Raw genomic sequence first — 12337 nt, forward strand, 5'->3', positions numbered from 1 at the left:
CTTGGTGCATGATGCCTCTTGTACCTTTAGAAAGTCGTTCAATAGCCTCGCAAATAGAGGTTGGGGAGCTGCTTTGGTGACGAGTGATCCGACTCTTAATAAAGTTGGATTGAGAGCTTGCCTCTACTGGGTTGTTTGGTGTCCTTGAAACCCAAGGCGGAGGTGTCTGTGGTAGTGATGCTGGAGGCGTTGGAGTGTGTAGCCGGATATCCAGCTTTGATAGGACGCTTTCTGCACTCAGAGGAACAAGCCCAGCTCCTCTAAAACCCCCTTGGATGTTTTTTTCAGTCATCGCTTGACTAAATGCGCTGCGATATGCAGGAAAGAAGTCCTCCTTTGAGATGTGGGTTACGCCCCGCCGCATCTTATCCTCAATTTGTTGCCCATACGCCGTCTTTAGCGGACCAAAGCACCCAACGTCAAGGGGCTGGAGTAGATGAGACGAATGAGGCGGCATACAAAGTGTAACGATCTTGTTTGCCTTGCAATATAGCTCAAAGTCTGTTGAGTGGTGACTTTCGTGCCCGTCGACGACGAGGAGGCGATATTGGCCTCTCAAACGTGGTTTCGTATGACGATCATAGTGCTGGATCCAATCTAGGCCTCTTTCATTTGTTGTCCATCCGTTTTCTGACGTCGCAATGACCCAGTCGTCCGGGAAACCTGACTCTGTATACCAGGTTGAGAGGTGATATTGGCCTGCAACGATGATGTACGGCGGGACGTTATAGCCTTGCGAGTTGATGGCTTGAATCACTGTAACCCATTCTCGATTACCAGGCTGCGCCATTTTCGTGTTTGAACGCCTTTCAGTACTTGTGACAACCATGCCAGATGCAATCTGGCCCATCATAAAGCCAGTCTCATCAAAGTTGTAGATATCAAACTCATCGATACCATACTTCGCGATTGTGTTCTTCACAAGAGCGAACCAGCCGCGAATAGCCTCTGCATCCTCGCATTGGGCCCTCTTGTAGTCGTACCTCCGAAAAAACCGCGTCCGCAATTGTGGTTGTCGTTTGACGAAGTTTAAGGCCCAGCGCTTCCCAACCGGAGGCGCGTCGCGATCAGCAAGCAGTCGATCAGCCATTTCTTCCACACCACGGATCCGGGGAGGGAATGATCGGGCATCTAGATCGAGAATGTGATCAACTAACGTCTGCTCTTCTAGCAAAGTAAGATTCCTCGAGTTCGGTATCCTGTCGCTTCGAGATGTAGAGCCCTTCAATCGTCGACTCAATGTTGCATGGCTGACCGAGTAGATCGTAGCTGCAGCCCGTGCACTAAGCTCTGGATTGATTCTGATAGCTTGAAGGGCCAGCTGTATGCCTGACTCATTACTTCTGGATGCCATGATGTGTTGTGGAAGAAACGTCTCCATTTGTGTTGAAGCATCATCGGCGCAGTTTTGTGTCTCACTCGCTTGTCTGTCTCACTCGCTTATCATTCACGTTAGGTAAAAGAGCATAGGGATAAATGACGTACCGTCAAGTACCCCTTTCAACGCGGGGAAAAAATGGGTAAATAATGGGGCGTTCGAGTCTTGGCAGAAATGAGGTCCATCAGCACCCGATGGGATAGTTTCGCCGGCAAACCGGCATTTGAAGAACTTTTGCTTCGTGTTCTACTAGATAAGAAAGGTAAAAGGTATTCCAGTATCTGAAGGCGTCATAATCCTGAACTTCGCATCATTTTATGGACTGACATCTTACATTGCGAAACACAACACTTTGCTTTCTTGTGCAACTCCGAGATACCAGACCTACGCTACATTCAATGCTCTTGGAGAATCAAGGCAGCAAGACTTGGTAACTCAGCTCTCAACGATGACGCCAAGAAACGTTCTCTTGCTCGTCGCGGACGACTTGGGGAAACAGCTCGGCTGCTACGGCTGTCCCTACATCCAAACACCAAACATTGACAAACTCGCCGCCGAGGGTGCCAGATTCGAAAATGCTTTTGCAAGCACCGCATCCTGCAGTGGAAGTCGCTCAACAATCTACACTGGCCTTCACACTCATCAGAACGGCCAGTACGGACTCAATAGTGGCAAGCACCACTTCATGACGTTCGATCACATCGAGTCTGGTCCTGCTCTGCTCGCCAAGAACGGTGTCCGCACGGGAATCATCGGCAAGGTCCACGTCGGGCCCGATGCCGTGTATCCCTGGGAGTGGCGAGCCGAGAGCTTGAAGCGAGATGTGTGGTGGTCTTCTCAGCGTGCGGCGGAGTTCTTCAACGCTTCCAAGGACGACGGTCGGCCATTTGTGCTCACTGTTGGATACCATGATCCTCACCGCGACCGGACGCGCGGTGGCTTTGGAAACGATGAACCTGTCGATGAGAGGATCAAGAACATCAAGTACCGACCAGCGGATATGGTCGTTCCTGGGTTTCTGTCGGATAGTCCGGGTGTGCGACAGGAGCTTGCAAGTTACGCAGAAGCCATCAGCCGTCTAGACCAAGGCATTGGTATGATTCTTCATGAGCTGGAAGAGTCTGAATTTGCGAAAGATACCTTGGTCATCTTTATGAGCGACAATGGCCCTCCATTCTTGAACTCCAAGACCACGCTGTATGACGCCGGAATTCGCCTCCCTCTCATCGCTAAACTGCCCGGTGCAGGTTCATCTATCAACCCGAATCTGGTATCTTATGTGGACATTCTGCCTACGATCTTGGACTGGATCTTGGGCGATGCCTCGGATGGCGCCAAATCACAACTCGCCGGTCGGTCTTTCTTCGACATCATCAACGAGAACCACGAACTCGCTAAGTGGGATCACGTCTTTGGCTCTCACACATTCCACGAGTCTACCAACTACTGGCCGACACGTTATATCCGGACCAGGCGCTATAAGTATCACCGCAACATTGCCTGGAGGCTTGACTTTCCCTTTGCCAACGACATTTACGGCTCGTTGACATGGGAAGACATTCGAAACGCGGATCAGAACCCAAAGATGATTGGCGAAAGACAACTTAAAGACTACTTCTTCCGCCCCGCAGAAGAGTTGTATGACTTGGTGAACGATCCCAACGAAGTCAGAAACTTGGCAAAGGATCCGGATTATCAAGACGTATTGGAGGAGCTGCAAACGAGATTGGAAGACTGGCAGAGGAGAACAAACGACCCGTGGCTGTTTCGAGATGGAATATCGATTCTTCTGAACAAACACCATCTTGACGCTGGTCTCGAAGTACCTGATAAATGGGACCTTGACATTGAGCATCCTGAGACAAAGGGCGACAAGGTGAAGAAGTACCAGAACTTGCCGTTTGGTGTGACTGGCCCCAGATCTTGATAGCATCTTAGGTTGATCAATGAAACAACGCTATGAAATATCTACATCCTCAATTTTTTATCTAGTGAACTTTTCGTTCGTTGACACTGACGTGCTGTTTGGAAGCTTACACTGACTCTCGAGAGCCAAACACGCATGTTTTCAATTCACATACGTAGGTACCTGCCACACCCAAGTCTAAGAAAAGCTATAAGCAATCGTAAGCAAGAAGGGACTTCGGACATAGCGCGCAACTCCCCGCTAGCAACTCTCATGTAATTCTTGAGGCCCAGTGCTCGGCAGAGTTAAAACGCCTCGGCCTGATCCCTGGTATGGGGACGTTGAAGGTGACATCGGCGCAGATCTTGTACCATCCAGTTGGTCTCCCAAGAACTAGGATCGTAGTTCTCTAAAAGAAAATCTACCATACTGTTTTCGTCTGTAAGCTGGGTCTGGCGCGAAGGATGAGGCACAGACGACAAAGGTCTCGATGCTCGTAAAAATCGAAAAGGTTGTGGTTGGGTTTGCCAAGATGGAAAGAGACAATCCCCCGAGCCCTGCCAAGCACTATCCCGCGTGTGGCAGGCGGGGTTGTCTGAAAGATTGGCGGGCTTGCATTGTCCTCATCTTTCCCCATTATGTCGTGATGGCTTTCGGATGATCACTGCCGAACAACCTACCAAAAGCTTATCTTCACAGTAAACTCTTGGCATGTCAAGGATTCTTGACTGTCAAAGGGAATAGTATGATACGAGCGGTTATTTCCAGTAAGGAAGTAAATGTGAAGAAGGAAATCACGTCGAGTTGATTGTCGATGGTGTGCGACCTCGGTGTTCTTTTTACCGTTTTTCGCAATACGTTTATACAACAAGCCAACACCATGTATATCAATCCTTCAGGAACTCCTGTGGTGTAGATGTGTTTGAAATACCTAGGCTCTAGACTTTTGACCGGTAAATTCTCTGAACAGCTGACTCGTGCTCTGAGCTGCAACCATGAGCTCGCAAAAGCCACCAGTCATCGAAGTCTCTTCTGGTGGGGAGAGGGTACCTCCTGGCGTACACGATATCGACACAAAAACTCCCTCCTTCGAGGTCGACTCGCCCAAAGACGAGATCAGCGACTTGGCCGAGCCCCAGGATACAACCAAAAACTTCGGCTTTTGGGAAGCGCTCACATGCCGCAGCACGACGCGGGATCTCGACGCCATCGCAACAGAGCGAAGTGTTTTTGATGATCCCAGCTTGGCGCCCTTCTATCAGCCCCCACCAGAGTACGAGAACGTGCATCGCTTTGATTCGCAGGAACGATGGACGCACCGCGAAGAACGCTCTGTCCGCCGAAAGACAGATTTCAGTATCTTTGCCTGGATTCTGGTCATGTTCTTCGGTCTCAACATCGACAGAGGCAATCTCGGCAATGCAGCTGCGGATAATCTCTTGAAAGACCTCCATATCAACACCAACGACTACAACAATGCTCAGAACATGTACCGCATCGGTTTTCTGATCGCCGAAGTTCCATCTCAGATGATTGGAAAGCGGCTCGGACCTGATAGATGGATCCCCGTTCAAATTATGCTCTGGAGTCTTGCATCTGGCGGACAGTTCTTCATGCATAACCGGGCTGGCTTCTTTGCCTGCCGATTCTTCATCGGTCTCTTCATGGGTGGCTTCATTCCGGATTCCATCTTGTACTTGTCGTACTTCTACAAGAAGACTGAGATGCCTATCCGCCTGGCCCTCTTCTGGTTCGTCGACTCCATGTCCGGCGTCATTGCATCCTTCATGGCCTATGGAATCTTGCACTTGCGCGGTGTTGCAGGAAAAGAAGGATGGCGATGGCTTTTCCTGATCGAGGCTCTCGTCAGTTTCGTCATTGGTGCCGCCAGCTTCCTCTTCCTGGTCCCTGGACCGACCCAGACGAAAACGTGGTGGAATCCCAAAGGCTACTTCAACGAGCGCGAGGAAAAGATCATCGTCAACCGCGTCCTTCGTGAGATCCTTCCAAGAGCGACATGCACAACCGAGAATCGCTGTCTCTGGGCATGCTCTGGAAAAGTCTCAAGGACTACGACCTGTGGCCGATCTATCTCATCGGCATCCTCTTCGAGATCCCCACTGCGCCACCGAAGACATATCTCACGCTGTCCCTCAAGGCCCTTGGCTTCAGCACCTCCAATGTTACTCTGCTCGCCATTCCCGTCACCGTTTTCGCCGCGGTTAACATGCTCTGGGTTACGTTCCTCACAGAGAGGTTCCATCAGATCGCCATCATTGGCCTGCTCTCGCAAGTCTGGGTATTGCCGCTCCTCATCGTGGAGTATACTTCCATTGATAGCCTTTCACCGTGGGCGCAATATGCCGTTACGTTCATGATTCTCGGCCAGCCGTCTACCCATGCGGCGCATGTCGGATGGTGCTCCCGGCTCTCGAAAGCCGTCAGGACGAGAGCCATTAGTGCCGCGCTTTACAACATCACCATCCAGCTATCCGGAATCGCTTCTTCCAACATCTATCGAGAGGATGATAAGCCTCACTACCACCGCGGAAACAAGAACTTGATTGCAATCACTGTGGCAACAATCTTTGCGTATGCTTTTGCCAAGACCTACTACACTCTTCGCAACAAGTCCAAGAGAGCGAAATGGAACAGCATGTCGGAGCAGGAGAAGACGGCGTATCTGGCCAACACTAGCGATGAAGGAAATAAGCGTTTGGATTTCTTCTTCGACAGCTAATCCGAGACGGCCAATCACTACTGCATCACAATTGCCGCACAGAACCTAGATGTAACCCTAGAACTTGCCGGAAGATACATCACCTACAACTGAGAGGGGGTTAGTTTATTCACGTCGATAATACTACGTATTTGGACTTACTGTCAATCGAATGTAATACAATAATCCAACCTTCGATGACATAAATGCCTTTCGTCAACATGACTCTGGAAATCATCAGTTTAATTGATATCTATCACGCCAACGCCAAATACACTACCATAAGTCGTAAAATCTAAGTCCTCTTATGGGAATCTAGTGTGCCTCAACCTCCTCCAACTGTCTCCTCCAAACCTTGATGGGCATTTCTCCGAGCAACCAGTTCATCGTTTCCTCACGCGCCATCTCAAAGTCCCGCGGCAGAGCAAACTCATACCTGTGCACAACCGACGCCAAGAGCACAGCCTGCTCAAGGTATGAAATGTTGCGACCGATGCACCCTCTCGCGCCGGCGGAGAAGGCCAAGAAGTACGGCTGCAGCTCCTTGCCCTTGTCGCCAAGCCACCTGTCCGGCACATACTTGTCGGCGTCGGGGAAGACGGTCTCGTCGCGGTGGGCGACCACGCCGGACATGCTCACGGTGGTGTTGCCCGGTACCCACTCGCCCATGATGTACATGCCTTCGGGAGGTGTCCTGCGAGGCAGGCCTTGCGGCGTGGGAGGGAACAGGCGGAGGGACTCGTCGAGGCAGGCGCGGAGGTAGGGGAGGTGCTTAACTTTGTCATAGGGGGCGACAATTTCGTCAGCATCAAGGACGCTGTCAACTTCTTCGCGGAGGAGCTGGAGGTATTTCGGGTTCTTAAGAAGCTGGTAGAGGACGTTCGTGACGGCGATCGCAGTGGTTACGCTGCCGGCGTTCATCATGATGTTGATCTCAGCGACGATTTCGCCCCACTCGAGGTTGTTGGCCTCGCCGTTCTTGTTCTCCATCAGGGCTTGGAAGAAGTCGTCGAGTTTCTCATCGCCCTTGTTGTAGCGTTGGAGGCGCTTGTAGGAGAGTTCCAGGACGATGCCGTCCCAACCCTTAGAGGCCTCGGTCATCTGGCGGTAGCGGGGGATGACGTTCGAAAGCTTGTCGATGAGCTTGTAGTTGTCGTAGCTCCAGACGAGAAGGGACTGTTTACGGGCGGTGGGGTAGAGGAAGTCGCGGAGGGGGACTTCCCAGGTTGAACCATCTTTGTGGCGGGCGAGGACGCGGTCGTGGCCGCGATCGAGCAGGCCGAGACGTTCGGAGAGACCGATGTCGGCGATGGCGTCGAGGGTGAAGAAGTTGCCCCATTTGCGGTAGTCAACGGTCAAATCCTCTGGCTTGGGGAACATCTGATCCTTGGGGAGGGGGTCGGTGCAGCGCTAATCGAGTTGCTTGAAGAGTCTCTCGACCTTGTCTGCGACCTTGTGTTCCCATCCCTCGAGGTTCTTCAGGGCATAGGCCGAAGACAAGACCTTTCACTTCTTCGCGTGGTCATGCTTGTCGACCACGTCGGCAAGGTGGTAGTGAGATCCGGCAGTGAGGACGTAGGATTCATCCTTGATGCAGGGGGTTCCGTGGCCATAAATGTCCTTGATGGCGCGGACATCACTGAAAGAAAGGGTGTTGGGGCCGGTGCGGAGGATCGGGCCCTTCTCCCGGTGGAGGTTGACGAGATGGGTAGATCGGGCGCCGGTGCGGGCAAGGACCATGAAGGGGATGTTCTAAACGCCAGAGAATGTGCTCAAGTTTTCAAACTTGCGCATGCCTGAGCCTTATGTTAGTAGTTGCAAGTGATGGGCCTAGAACTGAAGAAAGCCCACCTTTTGTGTCCTTGAAGTATACAAATAGAGGGTAGACAATAAAGTAAGACAAGGCAACGAAGAGAAACCCAGCGGCGTATGGCGCCTGCGAGAAAGTAGAGAATCTTTCGAGTGCCATTTTGCTAGTTAGATCCCAAAAGATCTTGTCAAATGGAAAGGGCAAACGGTGGGTTGGAAGGATGAAGAGCTTTGGACTATGGTCTACTCCATGCTGCTGAAAGAAAGGACGCCTTCTTCAACTAAATAACCATCCGCGTTGTGGAACACTAATCAGCCACAAAGTCACGAGAATGAATAAAATCCGCCGTAGACCAATGCCCACTTGGTTTGGTCTAGCTTGCGAGAAAGGAAAATCTCGCCGCGACATCGCATTCGCTCACAGCTCGCAGCCTACAGTCCCTCCCTCCACTAGCTACGACATGTTCTCCGCACCTCTGCACGTCACAAACCTCAACCTCCCCCCTTTCGTCTGAGCTGTCAACAAGAATAGCTCAAGAGACTTTCAAGAAAATCCCGGATAGGAAAGAGGGGCGCAAAGCTGGGGGCGGGGGGCGGGTTCTGCCCCAGGCTGGGACAGAGACGGGATTAAGTCGCTCGGACCAAGGCAAGCAAAGGCCAAGTTCCGCGGGGAAAATGCAGTATGCGATCGACGCATGGCTGATGGGTAAATGATGCACCATTGGGTAGTTCTGCACTGGGGTGACAGATCTTGGGGTTATCTCGGGGTCCGTCACACACCCTTCACGGCATCCTTACGCGGGGGAGATGTAGTCTTTCTGCTGGGCTGGACCCGCGATCTGTGGGGTTTGTATCTTGATCTGGTAATATTCACCGCGGGAGAGACTTAAGAGTCGAATTGCAGTATGCCAAGAGGCGCTCGGTGTTCCAGCCGACGATGGAGAAGGCGTCAAGAGGCTGGGGCGAAGTTTGGGGAAATACGGGGACCTCTTCGGTAATCTTGCAGTTTGTTAGATGGATATCTCGATCCCGAGGGTTATGTCGCCTATCTTAGTTTAGACCGCATCACAACTCGCCTTGCCAGCCGCTTCTTCGTGTCTTCTCCCCGCGGGGAAGTGGATAATGAGAGCAAGGCCTTATCGAGGGAAGCTTCTTGTTACGGCCAGCTAGTCGTAGTGAGGTATGTTTGCAGAAGTTGAGGCTGCGGAACTGGTAACAGTAATAATCGAATGTAATAAACAGATGTAATAATCAGATGATTATTACACTGGGTCGAATCGGTCTCAAGTCGGCAAGGCTTCGGTGATCAATCGTAGTCTTGTCAAAGAGGTTCTCAGGGAAGATAGCTGAAAGCGATCATAAGATCTGATACGAAGTTAATTGCTGAAGAGCTATGGAAGTTGACAGAATCCATGCATGCTCCTATGCGAGTCATGGACATAACCCATTCGGAATGGTCTGACCATCACGAAACAGGCCAGACTGTCATTTCCACCTGGTCCTAGCTCTGCAAGACTTATTAGGATAGCATTAGGCCCACAAGCCTGTGGTGATTCCATCCACTCTTTAGTACGAATAGACGCTCTTTTCTGCTCACTCACATATGCATATTCCGCTGGCCACCCTGACTAACCGTCAGAAGTCTGTCCTAGAGTCCAGCTCAAGTCCATCCTTATATACAAGTCCTGATCCTGAACATGTCCTTTGTCCCTTGGGTCGTCTTGGGTCATTCTGAATCAGAATGATCGTGTTGGGCAGCGATTATCAGGTAGGGGGTCAATGGGATGTATTGATGAGTATGAAGAACGAGTGGCTATGGGAATATCCCGACTATCTATATAGTGAGTGGAAGACCCTTTATACTGGCATATCCTTGGCAAACTTAGTCATGCTTGTGTAAGACCATATTGTTTCATAGACATAGTGTGACAATCGTTGTAACGAGTGTACTGGGATGGGCCTGACAGATCGTTTAGCCCCCAAGTCGTGTTGGATCACATTGATCCCAAATGATCCTTATCTTATCGTCACGTGACTTTTACCATAGTTCTTCCGTTCCGTGAGAGGGTGCCTCGTGTCCCCTTGTCCTGTGCATATATGGCGTATCTTAACCGCCGTAAGCCTGCGGGGTAGGCCTTGTTCTTGGTCATGCATGTTGGGTCGTAACACCCTATGGCTATAATTAAGCCCCTAATAAACCCCCTATTATTATTTACCCCCCTTACCTAGCCTATTGTTACGCCCGCCGCAACTTGTCACTGTGGGCGCGTAGCTATATAATGCAGAACAAGGGACAATGATGCCGGAGTCATCATTATCGAAGCTTTTGCTTTGTGCCACAGTTGGTTGCCTTGTCCTGCTCGTAACATTAAGGTTGATCCTAATACGAAGTTCGCCAACATCAGGGATATATAGCGGGCTCAGATCGAAGTGGGCGAAAAAGAGGTTATTACGGTTGAATCCAGCGATTCTGATTGCCCTAGTGAAGCTGGCAGCTGCATTGTAGTGGGTGAGGTTGAGGATCAATAGTTAATAGTAATGAGGAGGTTGGGTTGTGATCCCATCGTTTTTGTGGTGCCAGAAACAGGGGGGGCAGGAAGTGGGTATGTTGACTTAAGCCAATTTTCAGCCCGGGCTACAAGAATTCAGTAAACCCCTAGGAAATGAATGGTTTTACTAACTGAGAGTTCTTTCTAATCAGGCTACGACACTGGTGTGATTTCGGCCGTTCTCGTCAGTCTCAAAAGTGACCTCGGACACGAATTGGATTCGCACGAGCAGGAGTTGATCACGTCCATTACTTCTGGCGGCGCTTTGATCGGTGCGGTGATTGCTGGTCTTCCGGCCGACAAGTACGGGCGAAAACTCGGCATTTATATCGGTTGCCTTCTCTCCTTGTAGGCACAATCATTCAGGCTGCTGCGTTCTCCGTGGCGCAAATGACTGTTGGACGCTTCATTGTCGGCTTGGGAGTCGGTTCTGCGGCCATGATTATCGTGAGTTACCATGAAGCTCCCTTTTCTCGGCAGCAGCTCGTTCTGGGCTGCAGGTGTCAATGTGCTTCAACAGGTACTAATCAAACGCGTAACAGCCTCTCTACATCGGCGAACTCGCACCCGCCAAGCATCGCGGTCGCATGATTGCATTCGACAACATGAGCGTAACCCTCGGACAACTCATCTCTTACGCCCTCGGCGCCGGCTTCACCGAGGTCTCCCACGGATGGCGCTACATGGTTGCTGTCGGCGGTATTCCACCCATTATCCTCGCTTTCCTCCTTCCCATGTGCCCTGAGTCGCCCCGACAGCTCATCTCTCACGGAAAACTCGAGGAGGCTACGCGCGTCATTAGGCGCGTCTACCCGCACGCGACGGAGGAGCAGGTCAACGCCAAGGTTGGACACATGACGTGGTCGGTCGAGGTCGAGGCCCAGGCTACCTCAGCCTCGCTTTGGGATCGCTTTAAGGAGTTGCACGTTGTGCCTGCCAACTTCCGTGCTCTTGTTACCGCGTGCGCAATTATGTCTAGTAAGTATCCTGCATTTTCCGCTATGTCCCAATTACAGATGCTATAAGGGAGGAAAATAAGTATCTATACATATACTAACGCTTGTTAAGTCTCACAGCTTGGCGGTTTTAATACTTTAATGTACTATAGCGGGGTTCGTTAACTGAATTCTTGGCATAGATATCAAATTCAACATGCTTACGAAAAATAGGTTCTCTTCGGCCTTGTTGGCTTCGACAAGCCTGTTGCTGTGTCCATCCTCGTTGGCGCCACCAACTTCGTCTTCTCGCTGGTCAACCTCTTCATCATCGACAGACTCGGCCGGCGCCGCATTCTCCTGGTGACTGTTGCTGGAATGGTGTGTTTCTCTTACATCAAGCGCTGGACTTCTCAGCAAGTCGAAACTCCCAGTCGCTAATGTTTTTTCTCCAGTCCGTCAGCATGGCCGTAGCCGCCGTTGCCTTCCACTGGATCCCAGTCTCGCTAGATCTCAAACTCCAAGCTACCTCGGTAAACTGGGCTGGCATCCTCGTCCTCGTGACCATCATCGTCTACGTCGCCTGCTTCGCCGGCGGTGTCGCCACCATCGCTTGGGTCGGCACCGAGCTCCTGCCCCTCGAGGTCCGCGCCCTCGGCCCCATGATGAACATGGTCACCTGCTGGGGCTGCAACATCATCATCGCATCTACTTTCCTGTCCATGATGAAGGGCATGACGCCCAGCGGCGCGTTCGGGCTCTACGCGGGAATTTGCTTCTTCGGATGGGTCTTTGTAGGCTTCTGTTATCCCGAGGCCAACGGTTTGCCGCTCGAGGTTAGGCAGATCTTCTCTACTGGGTTTGGTGTCAAGAAGGCGAATGAGCTACAGAGACTTCGCAAGATGGGTGGTGGCTCGGCTTAGGTCCTTGTTAGGAAGTTGCGGCCTCTTTGTTACGCGTATTACATACAGCCAAGCGACAATTATCTCCATAACGAGGCATAATTAATGGAATCTATCAACAACTAAGATGTCCCGAGTT

The 12337-nt window shown here is 51.2% G+C and overlaps 5 protein-coding genes across 5 annotated transcripts; 4 read left to right on the plus strand and 1 right to left on the minus strand.

Moving 5' to 3' along the window:
• Window positions 1-1582: 1582 nt before the first annotated feature.
• Window positions 1583-3349, plus strand: BDP81DRAFT_416923 (alkaline-phosphatase-like protein). Its single transcript, XM_060589579.1, has one exon. The coding sequence runs from the start codon at window positions 1827-1829 to the stop codon at window positions 3303-3305; it is 1479 nt and encodes a 492-aa protein (XP_060451002.1). The 5' UTR covers window positions 1583-1826; the 3' UTR covers window positions 3306-3349.
• A 930-nt stretch (window positions 3350-4279) lies between these two features.
• On the plus strand, window positions 4280-6024 carry BDP81DRAFT_445653 (major facilitator superfamily domain-containing protein; the record flags this gene model as incomplete). Its single annotated transcript, XM_060591980.1, has 2 exons — window positions 4280-5279; window positions 5315-6024. The coding sequence occupies 2 exons, from the start codon at window positions 4280-4282 to the stop codon at window positions 6022-6024; spliced, it is 1710 nt and encodes a 569-aa protein (XP_060451003.1).
• A 219-nt stretch (window positions 6025-6243) lies between these two features.
• BDP81DRAFT_478290 (cytochrome P450) lies at window positions 6244-8388 on the minus strand. The gene is made up of 4 exons (XM_060594845.1): window positions 7841-8388; window positions 7540-7755; window positions 7444-7506; window positions 6244-7413 (listed from the first exon to the last, which is right to left on the minus strand). Exons 1-4 carry the CDS (start codon window positions 7970-7972, stop codon window positions 6319-6321), a joined length of 1506 nt encoding a protein of 501 aa, XP_060451004.1. The 5' UTR covers window positions 7973-8388; the 3' UTR covers window positions 6244-6318.
• On the plus strand, window positions 8367-8985 carry BDP81DRAFT_416928 (uncharacterized protein). The gene is made up of 2 exons (XM_060589580.1): window positions 8367-8817; window positions 8867-8985. Exon 1 carries the CDS (start codon window positions 8523-8525, stop codon window positions 8700-8702), a length of 180 nt encoding a protein of 59 aa, XP_060451005.1. The 5' UTR covers window positions 8367-8522; the 3' UTR covers window positions 8703-8817; window positions 8867-8985.
• Window positions 8986-10350: 1365 nt separating this feature from the next.
• On the plus strand, window positions 10351-12219 carry BDP81DRAFT_457638 (general substrate transporter; the record flags this gene model as incomplete). Its single annotated transcript, XM_060593304.1, has 7 exons — window positions 10351-10411; window positions 10514-10638; window positions 10728-10808; window positions 10904-11339; window positions 11430-11473; window positions 11531-11677; window positions 11752-12219. 7 exons carry the CDS (start codon window positions 10351-10353, stop codon window positions 12217-12219), a joined length of 1362 nt encoding a protein of 453 aa, XP_060451006.1.
• Between the last annotated feature and the right edge of the window lie 118 nt (window positions 12220-12337).

Source organism: Colletotrichum phormii, assembly GCF_030913505.1.
Source record: "Colletotrichum phormii strain CBS 102054 chromosome Unknown BDP81scaffold_2, whole genome shotgun sequence".
Taxonomy (NCBI): domain Eukaryota; kingdom Fungi; phylum Ascomycota; class Sordariomycetes; order Glomerellales; family Glomerellaceae; genus Colletotrichum; species Colletotrichum phormii.

Bases quoted from the DNA above. Each gene is read 5' to 3' on its own strand.
- BDP81DRAFT_416923 (XM_060589579.1), top strand. From the start codon at position 1,827: ATGACGCCAAGAAACGTTCTCTTGCTCGTCGCGGACGACTTGGGGAAA.
- BDP81DRAFT_478290 (XM_060594845.1), bottom strand. From the start codon at position 7,972: ATGGCACTCGAAAGATTCTCTACTTTCTCGCAGGCGCCATACGCCGCT. The intron at 7,756-7,840 runs GTTCTAGGCCCA...TCTGGCGTTTAG, and splicing joins CAAAAGGTGGGCTTTCTTCA to AACATCCCCTTCATGGTCCT. The intron at 7,414-7,443 runs GTCGAGAGACTC...CAACTCGATTAG, and splicing joins AACACAAGGTCGCAGACAAG to CGCTGCACCGACCCCCTCCC.
- BDP81DRAFT_416928 (XM_060589580.1), top strand. From the start codon at position 8,523: ATGATGCACCATTGGGTAGTTCTGCACTGGGGTGACAGATCTTGGGGT.